The sequence below is a fragment of the Meles meles genome, chromosome 1, assembly GCF_922984935.1.
Source record: "Meles meles chromosome 1, mMelMel3.1 paternal haplotype, whole genome shotgun sequence".
Classification (NCBI taxonomy): Eukaryota; Metazoa; Chordata; class Mammalia; order Carnivora; family Mustelidae; genus Meles; species Meles meles.
In genome coordinates, this window is record NC_060066.1 from 135,759,244 (window position 1) to 135,779,778 (window position 20,535).

At 45.1% G+C, this 20,535-nt stretch overlaps 1 protein-coding gene and 1 pseudogene across 7 annotated transcripts in view; both read right to left on the bottom strand.

Annotated features, from left to right (window-relative positions):
* The window catches only part of SLC44A3 (solute carrier family 44 member 3), a 105,247-nt gene extending 86,165 nt beyond the window's left edge, over positions 1 to 19,082 (bottom strand). For 4 of the 7 annotated variants that reach the window (XM_046019386.1, XM_046019378.1, XM_046019363.1 and 1 more), the window contains exons 1-5: positions 18,953 to 19,082; positions 18,311 to 18,418; positions 14,693 to 14,835; positions 12,310 to 12,446; positions 11,062 to 11,155 (exon numbers count right to left, since the gene is read on the bottom strand). In XM_046019386.1, the coding sequence (XP_045875342.1) occupies positions 11,062 to 11,155; positions 12,310 to 12,446; positions 14,693 to 14,835; positions 18,311 to 18,418; positions 18,953 to 18,979 (509 nt within the window). In that variant the 5' untranslated portion in view covers positions 18,980 to 19,082. Of the gene's footprint in view, positions 1 to 11,061; positions 11,156 to 12,309; positions 12,447 to 14,692; positions 14,836 to 18,310; positions 18,419 to 18,647; positions 18,824 to 18,952 lie in introns of those variants that run through there. The other 3 variants (XM_046019414.1, XM_046019395.1, XM_046019403.1) reach the window with 3 other exon arrangements.
* On the bottom strand, positions 4,948 to 5,064 carry LOC123927773 (annotated as a pseudogene).
* Positions 19,083 to 20,535: the final 1,453 nt, after the last annotated feature.

Genomic DNA, 20,535 nt, shown 5'->3' on the forward strand with positions numbered 1-20,535 from the left:
GTCTCCCTTCAAGCTAAACATACCCAAAGGGAAAGCTATTTCCACAGGTGGATGGCGGTGTCAGTCTTTGATACCAGTTAGGCGGCAACCCCATTTTCTGAGGGGCTGAAAACAGCTGTCCTGGTTTTCCAAACCCAGTCTTTACAGGACTAGCAGCATGATTCCAGAAACAATGCAAAGATAGCCAGTCCTTTTTACCATCCCCTGTTTATCTCAAAAGCCTGGAGGGTGTAAACCTTCTGGCTTTAAGGGGACAGGGGACAGAAGTCATACGAGGGAGAGCCTATGGTTTTTTCCTGTGCCTTCATAATGTGCATGTTCAGTGTCCTGTCTGGTGTTCTGGGGGGCTTTCCCAGCCCACCTCTTTAAAGTACAGATTGCAGGAAGGTATTCTTATCAAGGAAAAAAAGGGGTGAAAAGGTCATTTGGAACTTGACTTGCCAAGGACAATAACACGTCTTCAGTGTCTTCTCTACAAATATATGGTTTTAAAAGCTTAAGTCATCTAGACAGTTCAGCTTAATTTATTTCATCTACCGGAAAAACAACCTCAGATCCAGCTTCTAAGACTAGTAAATTTTGTACCTTTTTCATGGCAGGTCATTTTAAAATAGAAATGTCTTTGAATGGGGGCACCTGGGTGGCTCAGTGGGTTAAGCCGCTGCCTTCGGTTCAGGTCATGATCTCGGGGTCCTGGGATCGAGTTCCGCATCGGGCTCTCTGCTCAGAGGGGAGCCTGCTTCCCTCTCTTTCTCTCTGCCTGCCTCTCTGCCTACTTGTGATCTCTCTCTGTCAAGTAAATAAATAAAATCTTTAAAAAAAAAAAAAGTCTTTGAATGTTCACATGGGTCAAAAGAAGGAGGACTTCAATTGCCTCATTTTTTGACTTTTTTTTTCTTTTACATCAGTCTGTATTTTCTAACAGATTAAGGTCTTTTCAGTTTATCTCCTAACTGAGGCAAAAGACCCTGCGGGCAAGGCTTGCCAGATGGGAATGAAACTACCCCTCAAAGCAATAAGGATGGCCCAGAGCCTGCAAGACCCCACGTGAATGACCCCAAAACAGTGACTGGCTTGACCTTGGCTGAACACCTGCACCTACACCGACCTCTGTCCCACATTTTCCTTACATAAAACCAGGAAGTATTTTTGGGACTTTGGAGGCCGACTTTCGGCCACTAATCCACTGCCTTCACGGTGTCAGCCTCACTGAAAGAAATTCCTTTCTTGTTGCACCATCACTGGTCTCTCTGCCTTTGGGGTTTTGTTGTGGTGGTGAGTGGCTAAACCGCCTGTGGCTATGCTGTAGGCATATGGTATTTTAGACCTCCAGGTGGTGGTGCTGAAATTAATCTGTAAAAGAGCTCTACTTACATGGCTTGAAGGCAAGTACTTGTAAGGTTTGGCCATTCTAAAACGCTTACGAAGACAGAAACTAGAAACCCAAATGTTTTTCAAGTTCATGTGATCTGGAAAAATACTTGGTATGAAAGTGAATTTCAGGTTGCTGGTTTAATGAAAACAGACATCAAGATGAAATATAAAACTTTTATTCTATCTGCGCTCACTAGCCTAATAAATTCCTGTTGATGCTTATAAGAGCAGTCAAAAAATAGCTTAGCTAATGACTGACTTTGCCTAATGAAGTTTTTGTAGGTAATCTAACATAATTATTAAGGACAAGTAAATAGATGTAAGCAAGATAGAAGTTTATAAATGAACTTTTCAGCAAAATTTATGTCTACTTAAATAGTTTCCTCCAATTTTTTTTGGTAACCTAAAACCTTAAAGTTTTGCTGAGTTAGGTTAAATGATGAGTTGAGTTAAATTCATTAAATACCTAGGTAATTTCCAAATAAAACAAAAAACAAATGCATTGTTAGCCACAGGTTTATCTACTTTCAGCTTCTCATTACAGAAATTAAATTATATTTAAATTAAAAGATATTTGTATATGTTAACACTATATGGAAAAATTTCAAAAGGCACATGCTTCTAGAACTTTTGAAATGTATTCATAAATTTGCAATTTGAAAGAACGGGTTATCAGTATGTTCTTGTTACTGTAGGTGTGTTTCCCAGATGGGATGAAGATTTTCCTGCTGCAAGGCTGACGCCCCCACGAAACCAAAGAAATTATTAGAAAATCTGTTTCCCACTTGGGGTAGATCTTCCCCGATTGCCAGTGATCAAAGCACCCACTGCACCCAGCAAATCAGACAAAACTTAACAGAACTTTGCAAATGTTGTGCAGTTCTCTCAGAAAAGAACTTTCTGCTGATCCTGTCTCATGCCAGTATGACCAGCTAGTTTAAGGCTTTAAAGCCTTATGCTAAAGCCTACCATGAACAGGTTACACATACTTTCCCTGAACCCAGGTTCAAAGACTCCTGTTGGGCACAGTCAGGAACCTGATGACTGGGTGTTTTGGAAACATCACTGTTAAAAAAAAAAAACACACAAAACACAAAAAACAAACAGCTCTTAACCCCGTGGGAAGGGACTTTACCAAGTACTCCTGACCACTGACACAGCTGTAAGACTAAAAGACATACAGCCTTGAGGACATCTCACAGCTAACAAAGGCTCCCCCTGACATTGGTCCCATGCACACACCGGATACCTCGAAGTCAAACTGATGAGGAAGAGATGTAGCTGACGTCAAGGTGGACTTCCATTTGAGACACCAGATTTAGACTTCATACTTTATTATTATTTTTTTTATTTATTTTGACAGGCAGAGATCACAAGTAGGCAGAGAGACAGGCAGATAGAGAGGGGGAAGCAGGCTCCCTGTTGAGCAGAGAGCCCAATGCGGGGCTTGATCCCAGGACCCTGAGATCATGACCCTAGCTGAAAGCAGAGGCTTAACCCACTGAGCCACCCAGGTGCCCCTAGATTTCATACTTTAAACAGAAAACCCCCTTTCCTTCTTTTCCGTTCCTTTAGCACTGGCCTGGCAAGATAACCCCTTCATCTGGATCTCCCTGGTTATTGTTAAGTGGGGGTAATCTTTTATTTCAGGCTAGGAGAAAACTAAACTGTGCCCCTAACATTTTATAATAAAATAAAACGTCTACCTGGTCGTTAATTTTCAGTTTGAATTACACTGACCTACCTGGTCGTTAATTTTCAGTGTCCTGTCTGGTGTTCTGGGGGGCTTTCCCAGCCCACCTCTTTAAAGTACAGATTGCAGGGAGGTATTCTTATCAAGGAAAAAAAGGGGTGAAAAGGTCATTTGGAACTTGACTTGCCAAGGACAAATAACACATCTTCAGTGTCTTCTCTACAAATATATGGTTTTAAAAGCTTAAGTCATCTAGACAGTTCAGCTTAATTTATTTCATCTACCGGAAAAACCACCTCAGATCCAGTTTGAATTACACTGACCTACCTAGGAGGGTTTCGGGATTCAGTAGTTACTCCTTATGGCAGGTCCCTGTTTCCCTGGTTAGGGATAAATGTAAATGAAGCTATGATTGAAAACTTTCCCTTAACTCTTAAAATTACTGCAGAATCTGCTGTTAAAACATAGCAGACCAACAAATATCCTTAGACTCTCTGGGCACAGTTGTCCTTGATACTAGAACAGCTCCTGATTCTCTTTTAGCAGGGGGTGTCTCTGGCACGGCCAATAGGACGCTGCACCTGGGCTAACACCTTCTGGGGAAATGGAAACTCAATTACGTAAAAATCACAGAACAAAGCACTCGGCTTAAAAAAGGTGACTTCTTCCACAGGGTCTTGGTGCCATGGGCTAAAGTACTCTCCAAATACTTGAATTATCCTGTTCATAGGAATCATAATCATCTCCCCGGGCTGTTGTATTCACTGGAAAGCTTTACTTCCGTGATCATAGCTGCTGGCCACCAAGCAAATGATCTCCCTAAGACTGGAATGTTTAAGGAACAAAGAACAGGACTCAAAGAATGTATGTCTGAAAGCAGGACCTGTGAGTATCACAGAAGTTAGGCGGAGATGGCATGACCTATGGGTACAGCACAAAGGAACAAGGGCAAGAACTTGGGAGCAGCACCTGCGAATGGCACCAAGGCCTTACATTTTGATCTCTCAGTTACTCCAAGAGTCTGATCAAAATGGGGCAATTGTTAAAAAGAAAGCCACGGGCCCAAAATGGTGTCACTTTAACCAAGTTCCCAAACCAGGGCTTAATAACTAATCTAATGGCTCTTTCAACCTCCCCCAGAAACGTAGTCCTAACTCGGCAGCTCGGAATTTTTCAACTGGCACCATGTGGATGAGGTAATCTGCATAATGAGACCCTTTGCTTTTCCCCCTCAAGGAAAGCCACCTTGCCTGGAACAAGCCTTTCCTTCTACTAGTAACTTTCTTATCCCACCTTCCTTCCTATAAAAACCTCCCATTTTGTTCAGCTTCTCAGAGCTCTCCTCTACCTGTTGGGAGGACGCTGTCTGATTCATGAAACGGCTAATAAAGTCAGCTAGATCTTCAAAAGTATTCTGTTGAACTTTCTTAACACCACATTGTCTTGATCTTTAGTCACTTTAGAGTAACTTTGAAATCAGGTGGTATGAGCCCTCTAACTTTGTTCCTCAAGAATTTTGGGTGTGAGACTCTCAGTCTTCAGCGTTTCTGTATTTTTTTTTTTTTTTTAAGAACAAGCTTGTCAGTTTCTTAAAAAAATTATGTTGGGGGCACTACACTGAATCTGTAGGACAATCTGGGGAGAAATGACATTCTAACAATATTAAAACTTCCAATTCATGAGTATAATCTCTCTCCACTTACTTTGGAGTTCTTTAATTTCAGAAAGGTCTTGAAGTTTTCAGTCAAGGTCTTCTTTCCATGTCTTCTGTCAAATTTATTCCCAGTTATTCTGTATTTTTTGGTGGTGCTAAAGACGGACTTTAACAATGATTTCTTAATTGTTGTAAGCGTCTAGAAAAGCTATTTGACCTTATATCTCGCAATTTTGCTAAATTCACTTAGTAGTTACTGTGTAGATTCCTTTGGATTTTCAATTAGCAGTAATCGCGCCTCGGATAAACCTCATTGGCTACGATACTGCCACTGCGCAAAGCTCCTCTGGATTTTCTATATAAGCAATTAGGTCATCGGTAAATAAAGATGATTTCACTTCTTTTCTATTTCTTTTCCTTCCTCTCTTTTGCAGTTCGTAGGACCTCCATGACAATGCTGAATGTTACTGGTCAGAGCTTTGTTCTCATCTTAGATGGGAAAGCATTCGATAGTTCACCATCCAGTATAACATTAATTACAGATTTCTCATGGATGTGCTTTCTCAGGCTGAGAACATTCTCAGCTATTCCTAGCTTGTTCACCTCCTATCAGACAGACAGCAAAATGGTGTTACTTTATGTAAGCAGCCCGCTACTGACAGCCACGTAGATTCTCACTCTTCTGCTGTTTCAAACACTGCAGTGAAGAATTCTGCACATGTGTCATTTCACAGCAGTACAAGTGTACCTGTACATTAAGTTCCTAGAGGTAGAGAAGTGCCTGGCTGGCTCAGCTGGAAGGGCATGCGACCCCAGATCTGAGGGTCCTGAGTTTGAGCCCCATGTTGAGTGTAGAGATTAAATAAATGAGCTTAAAAATTAAATTTCTAGAAGCAGAGAAGGTTTTGATTTAAAGGTATGTACCTTCATCACTGGTGAATACTGATGTATGGCCTTGCATTGATCCCCACCTCAGCAATGTATGAAAGTGTCTATTTCCCTACACCTTTGCCAGCAGAGCACGTTATCCAACAGCAGGTGCTGTCATCTAACCAGCGGAAGTGTGAAAACATGAGATTCTTACACAGAATTTTCCCTATCATAGGGAAAGTCCTGCCTCTTCTCATATGCTTAAACAACACTGTGCTTTATCTTGGAAGCATCTATTCATGTCTTTATCTCATTCTTATACTGAGATATTGTTGGTCTTTTTTTTTTTTTTTTAAGATTTTATTTATTTATTTGACAGAGAGAGAGATCACAAGTAGGCAGAGAGGCAGGCAGAGAGAGGAGGAAGCAGGCTCCCCGCGGAGCAGAGAACCCGATGCAGGGCTCGATCCCAGACCAGAGCGGAAGGCAGCGGCTCAATCCACCGAGCCACCCAGGCGCCCCTTGTTGGTCTTTTAAAAGTTGGATTAGCAAGGTGTTTTTTATAAATTAGAGAAACTAATCCTTTTATATGAATTGCAACTTGTTTGCCTCTTATTTTTGCTTATATTATTTTTGTATTTTGCTTCTTGTGTTTTGTCAGGCAGAAATGTTTATTTTTAATGTGGCCAAATTAGCCCATTTTTTATTTTATGTCTTCTGAGTTTTAAGTCATAGATAGAACCCTTCCATACTTTCAGGTTATAGACTAATTCTCCCATGGCTTCTAGTACTTTCTCGGTTCACTTTATGCATTAAAATCTTTAATCTCTTTGGAGGGCCTGGGTGGCTCAGTGGATTAAACATCTAACTCTTGATTTTGGCTCAAGGCATGATCTCAGGGTCAGGGCTTTGGAAGTTATCCCCCATGATCTATTTGGGCTCCACTGGGCGTGGCTTACTTGAGTTCTCTCTCTCCCTCTCCCTCTGCCCTGCCTCCCTCTAAAAAATAAGTTTAAAAAAATGAAGTCTTTAATCCATTTGGACTTACTCATTCAAGGATTGAGGCATAGATCCAGCTTTTCCCCCTGGATGCCGGTCCAGTTGGCCCAACACTACCTGTTGTATGTTGTATGACAAAATGCTTATCATTTTGTCACTGATTTGAGATGCCACTTTTATCATGTACTAAATTTCTGAAAGCATTTGGGTCTATTCCTGGATTATCTAGTATCTTTCACTGATCCTTCCACACATGAAATAGTACTGTTACCAGTTAGACCATAGGATGTGACCTTTATTGCTAGCCTTCTTGTACACAATGACCTCTGTCCCAAATTTTCCCTTAAACTCTTCTTTGCAGCTTATCTCTTAACTCAGGCAAAAGACCTGAGGGCATAGCAGCCCTTGATGGGAACCGAAACTGCCCCTCAAGCAAAAACCACCGCCCAGACCAGTTTGAGCTTAGCCCCACCTCACAGCTGTGCAGACTGACCATGGAGTGACCCATGGAGTGACTGACAGTTACCTTTACCTCATCATAGTACTAAAACTTCGAAAGAGAAGCAAGAATCTCATTACATAGCATACAATGTGTGTACGTACAGGTATATTTCCTCAAGACACATGTGTGACCTGATGCTCACCTCTGCATATGGGACAAGGCTTCCCTTTCTAAATATTCACCTTAACTGTAAATAAAAGGAACCCATCCACCCTTGCTCCGGGAGTCAGGGCTTTGGAAGTCATCCCCCCATGATCTCCTTATTTGCAGCAAATAAAATTTCCTTTATGCGACAACTCACCTGCCGTAGTTTCTATCTGTGACTCACCAAGGAGTGAACTCATGTTAGTTCCGTTAGAGTATTTTAGTTATTACACTTTATATGTTTTAAAAACTGAAAGGGCTAGTCTCTGCTGTTTTTCTCATTCAGATTTTTTTGGGCTTTCTTTTTTTAATTTCCTTACAAATTTTAAAATCAGCTTATCTAGTTCCTGAAAAAAATTGTTTTTTGTTTTATTTGGAATCATGATAAATTTATAGCTCAACTCAGGGAGAAATGACATCTTTATAATGTTGAGTCATACTGTCAACAATAGTATTTTTCTATTTGTTTAACTTTTCCTTGTAGCTCAGGAACATATTACAGTATTCTTTTTATGGTTCTCGTGTATTTCTGATTAAATTTGTCTCTAGGCACTAAAGTACCTAGTTCATTTTTGTCTGTATTTTTTCTCACTGTGGTAAAAGCTTTTTGAAAATACATGAATGCTGCAGATTTCAGTATATTAATCGTGTTTCCTGGCATCTAAGTAAGTTATCTTATCATTTGTAGTTTTTCAGTTAATTTTCTTACTACCTGCTGAATAGTAATTTTTACCTCCTGCTCTGAGTTTTAAATCTCTAATTTCTTTTTCTTTTCTACTGTGAAACAGTCTTAACACCAATGAATCTGAATTGTTGCTAGAGCAAATGTTTTCTGAGCTTTCAGTATTTCTGAAAAATAAGGTCAGATACACATTTAATGTCATTTTGTTTTTCCCCAAACACAATTCTCCATTAGACCTTAATTTTCTCAACATCGTTAGGGTGGTGCTTTTCAGGCATTTTATAACCCTGTGCTGGTAAAGAATGGCCCATCTCAGTCCTGAGGGTGACACAGAGAAGCATGAAAAATGTGGGTCACCCCTGGTGTGTGGTTGACCAACTGCCTGCTGAGCACCTCATTAGTTGGCCCACAGACTGTGGTTTCTTCCCCACTTCGCTTTTCCTCTCCCTCCCAGTGAAGCCATTCAAATTTGCAGGAAGTAATTCAAAGAGCTGACTGTATATTTCGATAGACCTGTTGGAATTCCTCTGATCAAACAATGCAGTGACATGCATGGGCACCCACACTGGAGGCTAGGACTAGCACTTACTGGGTGGAAAAACACAAGCCTTTTAGATTTTAAACACACGGGGGGACTCAAAATACAAGATTATGTTGAACCCCAAGGGAAAAAGATACACTTGCTTGTTATCTTCCGCACTATTTTTTCACTGCTCTTAAAAGCTCATACTGTGGGACACAAACCTTCTTGATATCCAACCACTGGTCTAAAAGGGTATGTTACGCCTCACATGATCGACTGAGGAAGAAGAACAACTGGTTTAGTCAATAGAGGTATTTAGAAAATGCTCTTTGGCCCTATGGCCACACTTCTCATGATTTCAAGTTTTTACTCTTGGCACTGCTCTTCCATGATAAATGTGATCATTTCCATCTTAAAACAAACTCTTGCTTGTGCAGGGAAAGGAAATGGAGCCCTCAAGGCTATTTCTCTTCCCCGACTCTGTCCAAGAAAGGCCCATCAAAAGGTCTGCATTTCAGGGGTGAAAGGCCTAGGACAGGCATGACAGAAAACTGGGGACCCTAGGACACAAGCTGTGGGCCTTCCCCCAATCCCACCTTGGTGTGAGCCCAAGGAGGCCATTTGCCAGGCAAAACAAAACCAATGCAGCCTTGACTGTTGGCTTTGGATTACAGAAGCTAATATGGCCACTGTCTGGGTTTGCATGCCAACTCTTCTGCTTGCTGCTTGTGCGCCTTACCCTGTCCTTGCACTAGGTTTTCGCTCTATGGGATGAAAACAATGCCTAGAGCCCAGTGGTTTTGAGAGGTCCAGATAAATGAATATATGTCAAGAGCTTCGAAAAGTACCTGACAACTACCAAAACCTCAATAAATGTTCAACATTATCACCCCCAACATCAAGATATAAGCGTCCCATGGAATTACAGTTGCCATTCCATTCACAGCAAGAAGAACTTATCCACCTCTGCTTAAGACGCAACCTGAAACAATTCCATTCTCTTTCAATTCCCTCTGCAGGCACAGTTACAAATTGTGTTCCTTAAAAAAGTCCTTCTCAAAAGACAGATCCTGTATGACCTCACTTATATGTGGAATCTGAAATAGTCAATTTCACAGAAGCAGGCAGTGAATGGTAGCGGCCCAGGGTCTGCAGGAGGGGGAATAGGAAGACGGTCCAAGGGTAGAAGGATAAAACAAACAAACAAAAAAACCCTTCTCTCCAAGTGTTAAATAACTTAACTTACTACAACACTGTAGATTATTTTTTTGGCTTTAGTTCTGTTTCATTGAGATACATTAATGATAGCTGACAAAACTCAGAATTTTTAAAAATAAGGTATAGAAATATACAATGGATACTCCCCTCTGCAAATAACTCTCTCCTTTTTCAGTTACATGTGACACAAAGTGTTCATTTTAGAAAAGAATGCCAGGAGAACGGTCAACTGTATTTATCCTCCTGTGTATCTAGAATCTACACGAGTGCTGTATTTTGTTGTAAGCACCTCCGAGACCAGCGTTTTCCAAGCTGTACTTGTAACCCATTAGATTATGAAAAAAATACTGTCTTAAAAAAGTGAAACAATTGGAACTATTAGTATGCATCATAGGCAGCAAGGGGAAATCTTATCATGTGAGACTTCTATTTCTGCTTTACACTTGTAAGTACTTATGAAGGTGTATGTCCACAGTACTGGGCAGTGATGGAATACATTTCCTACCCTGGGTCCCAACCAAGAGTTTGATCAACACCATGCTAGACAGCGGGCACATACCTTGTTCTACTTAAATTATCATTACAGTACAATACAGTAACAATAACTCTGCACAGAGGTCTCCCTCCTTGTAAACATGTGGACAACTTTTCAAAGAATGGTAATGCAAAATCAATCTGCGTCCTCATTCAGAACATCTCAGCATTCTAACGGGGCCACGAGTAGTCATGGCATTTTCCCAGTTAGCTTCTCAATGGCTCAAATGGGAGCCACTTACCACGGCAACAACCCCTGCTTCATCACTGTAGCTTTATGCTCTAGATACCTGTGAAGCGCCTCCTATGTGCCACGAACTACACTAGGGGACAGGAATGGCTGACACTAGAAGGAGTTCACAAGCAGAATCCTTGAGAAGGACCCGTTTTCAGTCCTCATTGGGAAGAGGTGTGTGGTGGCCACTCGGCCTTGCCCATGTAGGCCTGTTCCTTCCGGAGAAATCTAGAACTATAAAAACTAACAACATTTTGTAGCAATAAAAGAGCAAAAGTAAACCATTTCTACTTTGTAATGAATAGGTGGAGGAGAAAAAAATACATACCAACTACTTGATAAAACCACCTCATTGGTAATAACTCACGTATTAATTCTGATAAGTCTAGTGTTGTCCTGTATGACAATGTGCGCCTTCATTGTTGACTTTTCTCCTCTTGTGCCCTGGTTCCGAATCCACCGTCCATGACAATGTTGCAGAGTCCTTCCTTGCTTTTCCCTGGCCTTTTCTAGATGGTGGGCTCTTCCAGATACCTCCTTTGTGCTTCTGACAATACCCACAGAGCAACAGATGCACGTCAAATACCCCATGACTTTTGTGGATGAAGAAGGAAAAAAATGGAAGCTTCTTACCTTGGAGGAACTGGCAGCCTGGGGCACAGTGAGTCTGCATTTGGGTTCTGGGTGTAGTTGACGGAATTCAAACTATAAACACACAGGAAGGACCCTGGAAGCAGAAGACAAACACATGGTACCATCTTCCTACATTGTGCTCAGCTTTGTAGGGGAACCAGGAAGAAAGCCGGAGACCTTTCCCCCAACCGGGAAGGAAAGGGAATTAATCACTCAGATTTAGAAAACAGGTCTACAGGGGCACCTGGGTGGCTCAGTGGGTTAAAGCCTCGGCCTTCGGCTCAGGTCATGATCCCAGGGTCCTGGGATCGAGCCCCGCATCGGGCTCTCTGCTCCACAGGGAGCCTGCTTCCTCCTCTCTCTCTGCCTGCCTCTCTGCCTAGTTGTGATTTCTCTCTGTCAAATAAATAAAAATATTAAAAAAAAAAAAAAAAAAAAACAGGTCTACAGGTGTTCTAAACACAAAAAGAAAAAGCATACAATCATACAAATCATACAAACTGGAGGTCAGATTAGGTTCTCTCTCTACCCGCCCCCCCAAAAAATCTCGATTCAAAACTGGAAGTTGATAGGATTGGCACGAAAATCATTTGAAGGTTTCTGAAGATGACTTATTGCCCAGGCTTGGTATTTTTTACCTAGCCTTGCAAATAATTTTTTCAAAATCGGGCACACTGTTCCATGGGCAGATAAACCTTGCAATGGGTGGCCTCGAATTTCTTCTACTTTCCTCTGCTTGTTTAATCCTTGTAACGTAAATCTCAAGGGTGGGCTCTGAGCCAGATACTTCAGTTACATGCATGATTAGAGCAAGGATCCATGGGCCAATGTTTTAATGAAAGAACTTACTTGTTGGCATTTCAGCCCCGAGCCTGCAGCCCCTCTCTAGGACTGGACGTGCCCGTGTGCACAGAGCTCTCTGACCTCTGCCTGAACCTGACTCTGGGGCCTACAGGTCAGTCTACGCTGTGCTCAGTAGGGACGACCACTCCCCGGCAGTGAGCAGAGAACAGCTAGGGTTTCAGATAAATTCCAGGTAACGCTGAATGAACAGTACACAAGCCCAGGAGAAAACGATTATGGCCTTTCCTAGGCAATTAGCAGCAGCCCCAAGGAAGGACAGTTTCCAGCTTTGCAGAGAAGGCAGTGTCAGGGCAAACTGTGTCCTCTGGGTTGGCACCACTGTGGTCACCCCACTGCGGTTCCCAGCCTGAGGGAGAAGAGTGCGCTCCAGCCTGCAGTGCCTACCATTGTTGTCTGCAAACAGCTGGACCTCTTCCAGGGTATCAAGCTGCTCTCCAGGACAGCTGGCCACACAGAGGACGGTGGAGTTGAGCCTCACGTCCTCGACTTCCAAGTGGCAGGAGTTCATAAAGAACACGTGTCTACGCAACAGAGGAAACAGAAGACTATCTTATTAGAGCATTTCCTCTCATCGGGTTTAACTATGCGCCTTAAAAAAATCCATGTTATCAAAGGTGGGAATAACATAGGCAAACGTTTATAACCAAATGATTCAGCATCATTTACTGTGTATTATGCCTACCGGGGTCAGCTACGGAGATGTGCAGGGTAGGAACCAGGCTCCAGTGTCTCTCCTGGGAGAGAACACTGAGGGATGATCTGAGGAAGTCACTGACGAAGCAAAGGGACTGACCAAATCGCCCAGGGGACGCTAAGTCAGGCCAGTGCAGAAACGACTCAATGAAGTATTTGCACCTGAGAGTCCTTCAGAGAAACAGCTGAACTCAGGCAAGTGAGAGGTGACAAGGGGAGAGCTGAGGCTGTGAATTAATAGCCTGCCCCTCCCCCTGCTTCCCAGCTTGAGAAGAGGAAGCTCAGGAGACCCTTCCCACTCCAGCTCGGGTAGATGGGGCACGAGAGCAAGGCCGGTTGTTGCCATTAGTGGGGTCATGAGCCAGGAGAGCAGTGGTAGCCCCCAGACTGTCCCCAACACCTCTCCAGGCTGCTGAGATTGGCGAACAGCATAAGAGCCCCAGAGGCTGCTCAGTAGGCCGTCCTCTAGGGCAGGGACCTGGAGTGGGGGTGCAGATCTCCTGGATGTATGATACATACATGCTTTATTTTTTAAAATTGTGGTAAAAAACTCATAAAATTTTACCATCTCAACCATTTTAGGCATACAGTGCAGTGCCTGTAAGTACATGTCCCTTGCTGTGTGCCCATCAGTACCCCTCCACCCCACGGGACTCTGTTCACCTTGCAAAACCCAAACTCTGTACCCAGTAAGCTGTAAGCCCCCTGCCCCTGGCAAGTGCCATCCTGCTTTGTCTCTGGGAATGTGACTATTCTAGTTACTTCAGAGAGGGAAATCATAAACTATTTTTCTTTGTGCAACTTATTTCACAGAATTCAGCATAACTACCTCAAGATTTACTCATGTTGCAGCCTGTGTCAGAATTTCCTTCCTTTTTAAGGCCGAATAATATCCCATTTTAAATACACACACACACACAACATTGGGTTTATTCATTCATCTGCTGATGGGACACCTCGTTGCTTCTACCTGTTGGCTACTAGGAATAAAATATATACTTTACAATTCCAAGAGGAACTGACTATTTCTCAGCATGCATGGGTCCATCTGGGTAACCCCTACCTTCTTTTCTGTAAGTGACCCACAGGTGCAGGAGGAAATGCCAGACGGCAGTCCACGCCCTGAAGGGCAAAGCTCCTCTCTTCAGCAGCAACATTCAGGGGTAGAAGAGGCCTCGTCTGAGATTTGCGTTTGGTGACTTCAAGTGTATATTCAGGACCTATTTATTTACTTATTTTTAAAGAGTTTATTTATTTATTTGACAGAGACACAGGGAGACTGGGAACACAAGTAGAGGAAGTGGGAGAGGGAGAAGCAGGCTTCCCACCGAGCAGGAAGCCCAATGCGGGGCTCAATCCCAGGACCCTGGGATCATGACCTGGGCGGAAGGCAGATGCTTAACAACTGCGCCACCCAGGACTTATTTAGATCGATAAATTTTCTCTCCTAGGAGGTGCTCTTGGTCAAGTCTCAAAAATTATTACAAGGCAGTTCTCCTCTTAGAAACATCATGGCTGGGGATTTTTGTTCCTCCGGGGATTTCTGTCTCTCTTTTCTTCTTTCTGTTTCTGTGTCAGAGTTGGAGGGGGTGCTGACACCACAGTGCCGTAGTTGAGAGTGTAGACGGGGGAGGGAATGAGACACATTCCCCGGAAGTCCCAGCTGGGATTTAGGGATTTCCACTGAGATAAAATACTGGTATCACACAATGGGACATGAATCTGATCCATTACGGAGAACAGCAGCAGCTAACATAAAGCCTTAGCTCAAGCGGTGTCTCAGTGGATCCTTAAACCACCTTGTGAGGTGGGTAGAATAACCAGTTGAAAAGATGACAACTTGGCTCAGAGAGGTTAAGTGCTCTGCTCCAGGCCACACAGCTGAAAAGTAGCACAGGCTGAATCTGAACTCGGGACTGGCTGACTCTAAGACCTGTGTCTTTCCAACCACACATACGCCTCCCTTTTTTATGAGATAGGCTGACAGTTTTAAAAGGAGAACTAGATTCTAGGCTCATACAGTTCTGAAATACAGTACAGCCCCTCTAGGTTGGGGACAGACTGGAACACTTACTTTTTTAGGGTCATGTCCTGCCCTGAAAGAGGGGCCCCTTCCACTGGGGAGTTCTTCTGACCACACACGTTGCCAAAGCTGTCACAGCCAAAGAGAAGTCTTCCTGTGGCGCCTGCCGCCACTGAGTAGCCCGTGATGAACATCTGGCAAAACCCAAGGGGCACGTGAGAGCCTGGCCCATGCGCTGAAGACTTAGGCCTCACCCCCCACCCCTACCCCACCCCCTAGAGTCGCCCCCCATCCCCAAGGGTGTTGATACAGAGTGCAGCCAGGGAGAAAGCCAAGCTTCCCAGCATCACCAGATACTCTCCTTCAGCGACAACGTCAGGAACCCCAGTCAGGACGCTGTTACTCTCACACCTGTTTTAATAGGTCAGGTAGGGAGAACATACTTAAGGGCTGAACAGATTGTTCTCTACGTTCGCACCTCCACACATCTTACCGTCTTTTCCAAGAGTCTGTCATTTTTTCCTTCTGGGTCTAACTTCAGCAGGGCAACTCCACACCCCCTCAGGTTCTTATCTAAGGGTTCCTGGGGCACTACTTCCTCCCCAGAGCTTCCTTCCCTCCCTCTCTCCTTCCTCTTCCCTTCCCTTTTCCCGAGTTTCCTTCCCTTACTCCTGCCTTCCGTTTTTCCCTCCCTTCCTTCTCCTCACCTCCCCCACCCTTTTGCTCTTCTTTCTTCTTTGGTTCTTCTTTCTTCTTTCGTCTTCTATTTAGGGGCCTCGGACCCTCAGTGGGCAGAGGCAACACAGCAGGTATGTATCAAATACTGCCCATAGCAAGGGAGAAAATGGTGTTTGGGGGTAAGCGCTTAAGATACACAAAAGAAAGGATCTCAGGAATTCTGAACAACAACATCCTGCAACCTACAGTCACTAGTATCCAATTTCATCATTAATATGGAATATTTGAAATTTCCGCTCAGACGACTTCTGCACTGTATGCCTTTGCTAAGACTGTGTATCTTCCAGAATACCCTCTTAGTGTGGTAAGCTTCCCAGTTGACAATGCACAGAACAGCATTTAGTAAATCAGTCCCGACACAATCATTCCAGGAGTGCGGATATGCTACACCACTCAATAAAATAGAGTAATGACACCCCATGCCCAAAGGTGCGTTGTCCCAAAGTCAAGTACGTCGCAGATACTCTTCATTCGCTACTAATGTAGAAATCAAAGTAACAGTCTTGAAGTGCCCAGCGTGTGCCAGAGACTGTTGCTGGGCAGCCACAAAGATGAACAAAACCAAGTGCCTGCCTTCAGGAAACTCAGCCCAGAAGATGGGCAGATTCTCTGTCCCAGCCCTCCCCAGCACCTCCTCAGCTCCCGGTCAGATTTTAGGACCAGAGAGCATCACCTTTGCTGGTGGACAGCTCCCCCACCCGGTACTTAGAGGGGGTGTGGGCTGCTGCTGACCCAGCCCCAAGCTACTTCTCTTGCCTCCTCTGCTCTCTGGAGTGTGGGGGAGATCCCAACTGGGTCTGGACTTGAAGCAAAGGGAAGCAGGGCTGCTCCCTGGCTCACCTGAGAGCTAATAAGGAAGGAGTATTCTCCTCTTCTCAACATTCTGTAGTTAGTATCTCCCTTGGGAAGCTGGTGGGAGGAGTGGAAGCTTTGTTTTAGAGTGGGAAGGATTGGTTCACACCGAGTCCCTGCCATACTACTACTACTACTACTTTAAACCATGACTCTGTTCTAATTCCCAGCACACAATTACAGTTCCATACAATGGGTGATAGAGCAGGAGCGGATGGATACCAGGTATGGTGAGGCGACCAAGGTCGCGGTCAAGGTGCCATGAAAAATCCAGAAAATGGAGTCTTTAAAAGGAACGGGAGAGGGCAGATGGGGGAGAACACTGCAGAGGTAAGTAGAGGCAAACATGGTCCAGAATTTGAGACATTCTGTTCTGTGTCTTATGCAAATATAAACAAAGGACGGCACCCTTTGTCTTTGCAGCAGACTGCACTTGGCTGTAATTCTGGCCCCCCACCCTACACCTCCTCTGTCCTAACTTGAGGCAGCACCATCAATCACCCCGTCTAGCATGCACCTCGTTACCGGTCAGAACGTCAGAAAACCAGGAAGCCTAACAGCAGAGACAGAAAAACACGCCTTGCCCTGGTTTAAGCATCCGTGGTTAAAAAATGTTGCGGAAGATGGGAAAGGCCATTTGGCTTGAAGGGCTCTCATTATTATCCAAACGCAATACAGGAAAGAGGATACGGGCATATTTAAGGCTTTCTATCGTGCAAACGACCCGTTATTTGAAAGCGGTTTCCAGCTCTGTGCCACCTCTGGGATGGTTCCTAATTCTTCAGGCTGTGATGGGCCATCTATGAATCCTTTCCGCAGATGGCTGTTAGGCTGAGAGTTTGGTAGTGGTGTCCTAGGTTTGAACCCTGAAGGGGGTAGGGAAGACCACCGAGTACCATGAATAGCCTGAGATCAAGGCTGCCGGGCACCTGCAGGACAGGCGCTCCCTGCCTTTGTTACACTAGGGGCCCGGAGAAGCAGCAGCATCTGCAGGGAAGCTGAGGAGGCGGCAGTACAGGAACACACTCTCCTGGCTCCTACAGGAGGGCCTGGAGGGCCGTGACTTGACAACTCACAGCACTCAGTCACACCTTTAAGACCCAACCTTCCACAGTACCTCTAACCCTGTCACCTGTAACCCTGAACGTCAAGAGAACCCAGTAGGTAAAGTCAACAAATGAAAATACCTTTTGAAAGAAAGAGGAACTTGGAAAGAGAAACAAACACGGTATAGCACGGTCTATTCAAATGGAAATCTTTGCAACAAAGGTAATTACTACAGGGTAGCTGTAATGCTGCTTTGTAAATTAATCATTAACCATGCGGCTAACAGGGTGCCCCAATCCAGAACGGATCATTTCACCAACCTGGTCCTTCAAGAAGCTGAGTGGGACTCCTCCCGCTGTGACCTACAACTCTAAAAGAAGTTATCAAAGCACCAAGATTTAGCTGCCAAGAGACCCTCCCAGGACTAAAATGGCACAGCCTGATGAGGTCTACCAGCACTTCTATTTAACTGGAACTAGCATGGGAAAAAAATCACTACCTATCTAACTAGAGCTTATATCGAAGGCTCGTTTCCCCGTTAGCTGCTAAACACAACAGACCGAGTGTATGTACATTATGCTCAGCTAAAGTGAGAGCCACTTATCTATAGGCTCACCCTGGATTTTTCTGTATCAGAAGAATGGCAAACAGGTGCCGACTATTTCGTTTGGAGGGTTGGGATGGTGAAGAGAACTTGCATGCAGTGAGCTCAGATAATAGGGGACCACACACTAGCATATAAATAACAATCCTAAAAGGTGATTCTCATTTCCTAATGGAGGCGCCCATTAGAATGTGGCCTGATGCTGTAAGACACTCTCCAACTTAGCCAGTCACCCGACAGGAATTCCCGAGCACCAATGTTTCTTTGGTGGTAATGGCAGCTGTCTCATTACAGCACAGACCTTAACTTGGTACCACCTGGAGCCTTAGGCTTCCCCAGGGAAGGCACCAGGAAGGCGACTGCTGTTTGGGTCCCATCATTTCAGGGCACACGCTGTGCTCTCTTCCCTACTGGGCACCCATACTCACCAAACCAGTCCAGAAGAGAAAGAATAGTAATAGCCATGTCGTATCTGTGCATTTCCTACAAAGCTGAGGTCTCCATTCTCTTTGCCGGGGGGTTCTCTCTGCAGAAGCCTAAAAAAAAAAAAAAAAAAAAAAAGAAGCGGGGCTGGGGAGTGAACTTGAGGAAAGGCGGATAAATAATCCTATGGGTCCCAACCTGCAGCCAAACGTACTGAAGACTGTTCAAAGTAACGTTTCTTTCTTTTCCTTATTCTTCTCTTTCCCTTTTATTTATTTTTTAACGTGGCCCCCTGAAGTTTTCAACAGAGACTTTGAAACACCCGCTCTGTGCGGAGCGGACCTGAAGTCCCCAGCCGCCAAGCCCTAACCTGGAGGTGCACCTGCAGGCGGCCCCAAGTTTGTGCTCCGCAGCCAGTCTCTCCCTCGCCTCCGCCCCAGCCGCTGAGTGGGGTCCTTCCCGCCAGGTGTCCCCAGGACTCGGCGGCGCCGGGGCGGGGGCTGTATCCGCGAGGACTGAGGAAGGCGGAATCGTGCTAGGAGGTCGCCGGGACTTGCCCCCAGGACCCCTAGGCTTCCCGCTGGGCCTCCCCCCCCCCTGCCGCCCCGGGGAGCCCCGTCGCTCCGGGGCGCGGGGAGGTCGCTCACCAGGTACTGGGCGCCGGGGCACTGCATCCTACGCTCCGGGGCCGGGCGGGGGACTGGGAACCGACGCAGCGCCCGCGGCGGGGGAGCTCGGGGCCTGGAGACCCAGCGGCCGGAAGAGACGCAGCGCCGCCCCGCGGCCGCTTCCCAGAGCCACGGCCTTGACCCCAGGCGCCACCTGAGTAGCTCTGGCCCCGCCTAGGCCAGTCACCTGTTCGCGGGAGTGCCGCCTTTTTCTAGGGCCTTAGGCCTCCACCACCTGCGCGGTGGCAGCTTCCGGGGTATCCCGCCCGTTTCCCGACCCAAGCGCAGGCCCGGGCCCGCCACGATCCTAATAATCGGGTCGGTCACTGCAGAGAGCAAGAAGTAGAAAGTCTCAGCAAATCCTTCCCCGCGGGTGGGGAACGGTGTAGTGTTGCGTCATAGGTAACTAATGGTAAATGACACTTACCAGGTGCCGGCTTCTCTTCTAAGGGCTTCACAAGCATTGTTCAATAATCGATTAGGCAGAAGCCACTGTTATCTGCGAAACAATGAGGGAAACCGAGGCACAGCAAAGAGGTGATGGCGTATGCTAGTAAGCTCTAGAACTGTGAGTTGAACCCAGGTACTCAAGCAGGCACTTTCAAGGTGGTTCCTTGCCAACACCACTGTATGCATCGTGAAACTGAAACAAAAAGAAACGTGAAGCATGAAAAATTGCAATGAATGTTCATTGATGCTATGTATTAATAACGTGGGATAAATATAGGAGAACAGATACAGCTGAGGAGGAATTAGTGATTGGAAGAAGTTTCAGCAACTCTCCAGAGGCAGCAGGAAAAGGTTAAGTAAAGGAAATAAGGTAGCTTATTTGATTTTGTCTTAATTTTTTAAAGGATTTTATTTATTTATTGACACAGAGAGGGAGAGAGAGAGCACAAGCAGGGGGAGCAGCAGGGAGAGGGAGAAGCAGGCTCCCCGCTTTGCATTGGAGACTGACACAGGGCTCCATCCCAGGACCCTGGGATCATGACCTGAGCTGAAGGCAGACACTTAACTGACTGAGCCACCCAGGTGCCCCAAGGCAGCTTATTTTAAATATCCTAATTAATATCAAGGATAGAGCTAGAGCAGAAAAGGAGTGATATAAAAATGGAGAGGAGGAAATATTTGAAGACCTAAGGGTAATAAATTCTAAGGTTGAAAGAATAAACAAACCTCAGATTGCATGGGAAAATCTCATGCCAAATATATATTTCAAATACCTTTTTTATTTGTTTTAGGAATTTTCTAAGAATCCATTTATTGGAGCAATGGACCAACTACCCAACTAGTTCTCATCAGGATAACAGCTCCTACTCTGACCCACGGATCAGTCAACTCACTTATCACAGGACTGCCCTCTTTAAGACTCTCTTTAGGGGCGCCTGGGTGGCTCAGTGGGTTAAAGCCTCTGCCTTTCGCTCAGGTCATGATCCCAGAGTCCTGGGATCGAGCCCCACGTCGGGCTCTCTGCTTGGCAGGAAGCCTGCTTCCTCCTCTCTCTCTCTCTCTCTCTGCCTGCCTCTCTCCCTACTTGTGATCTCTATCTGTCAAATAAATAA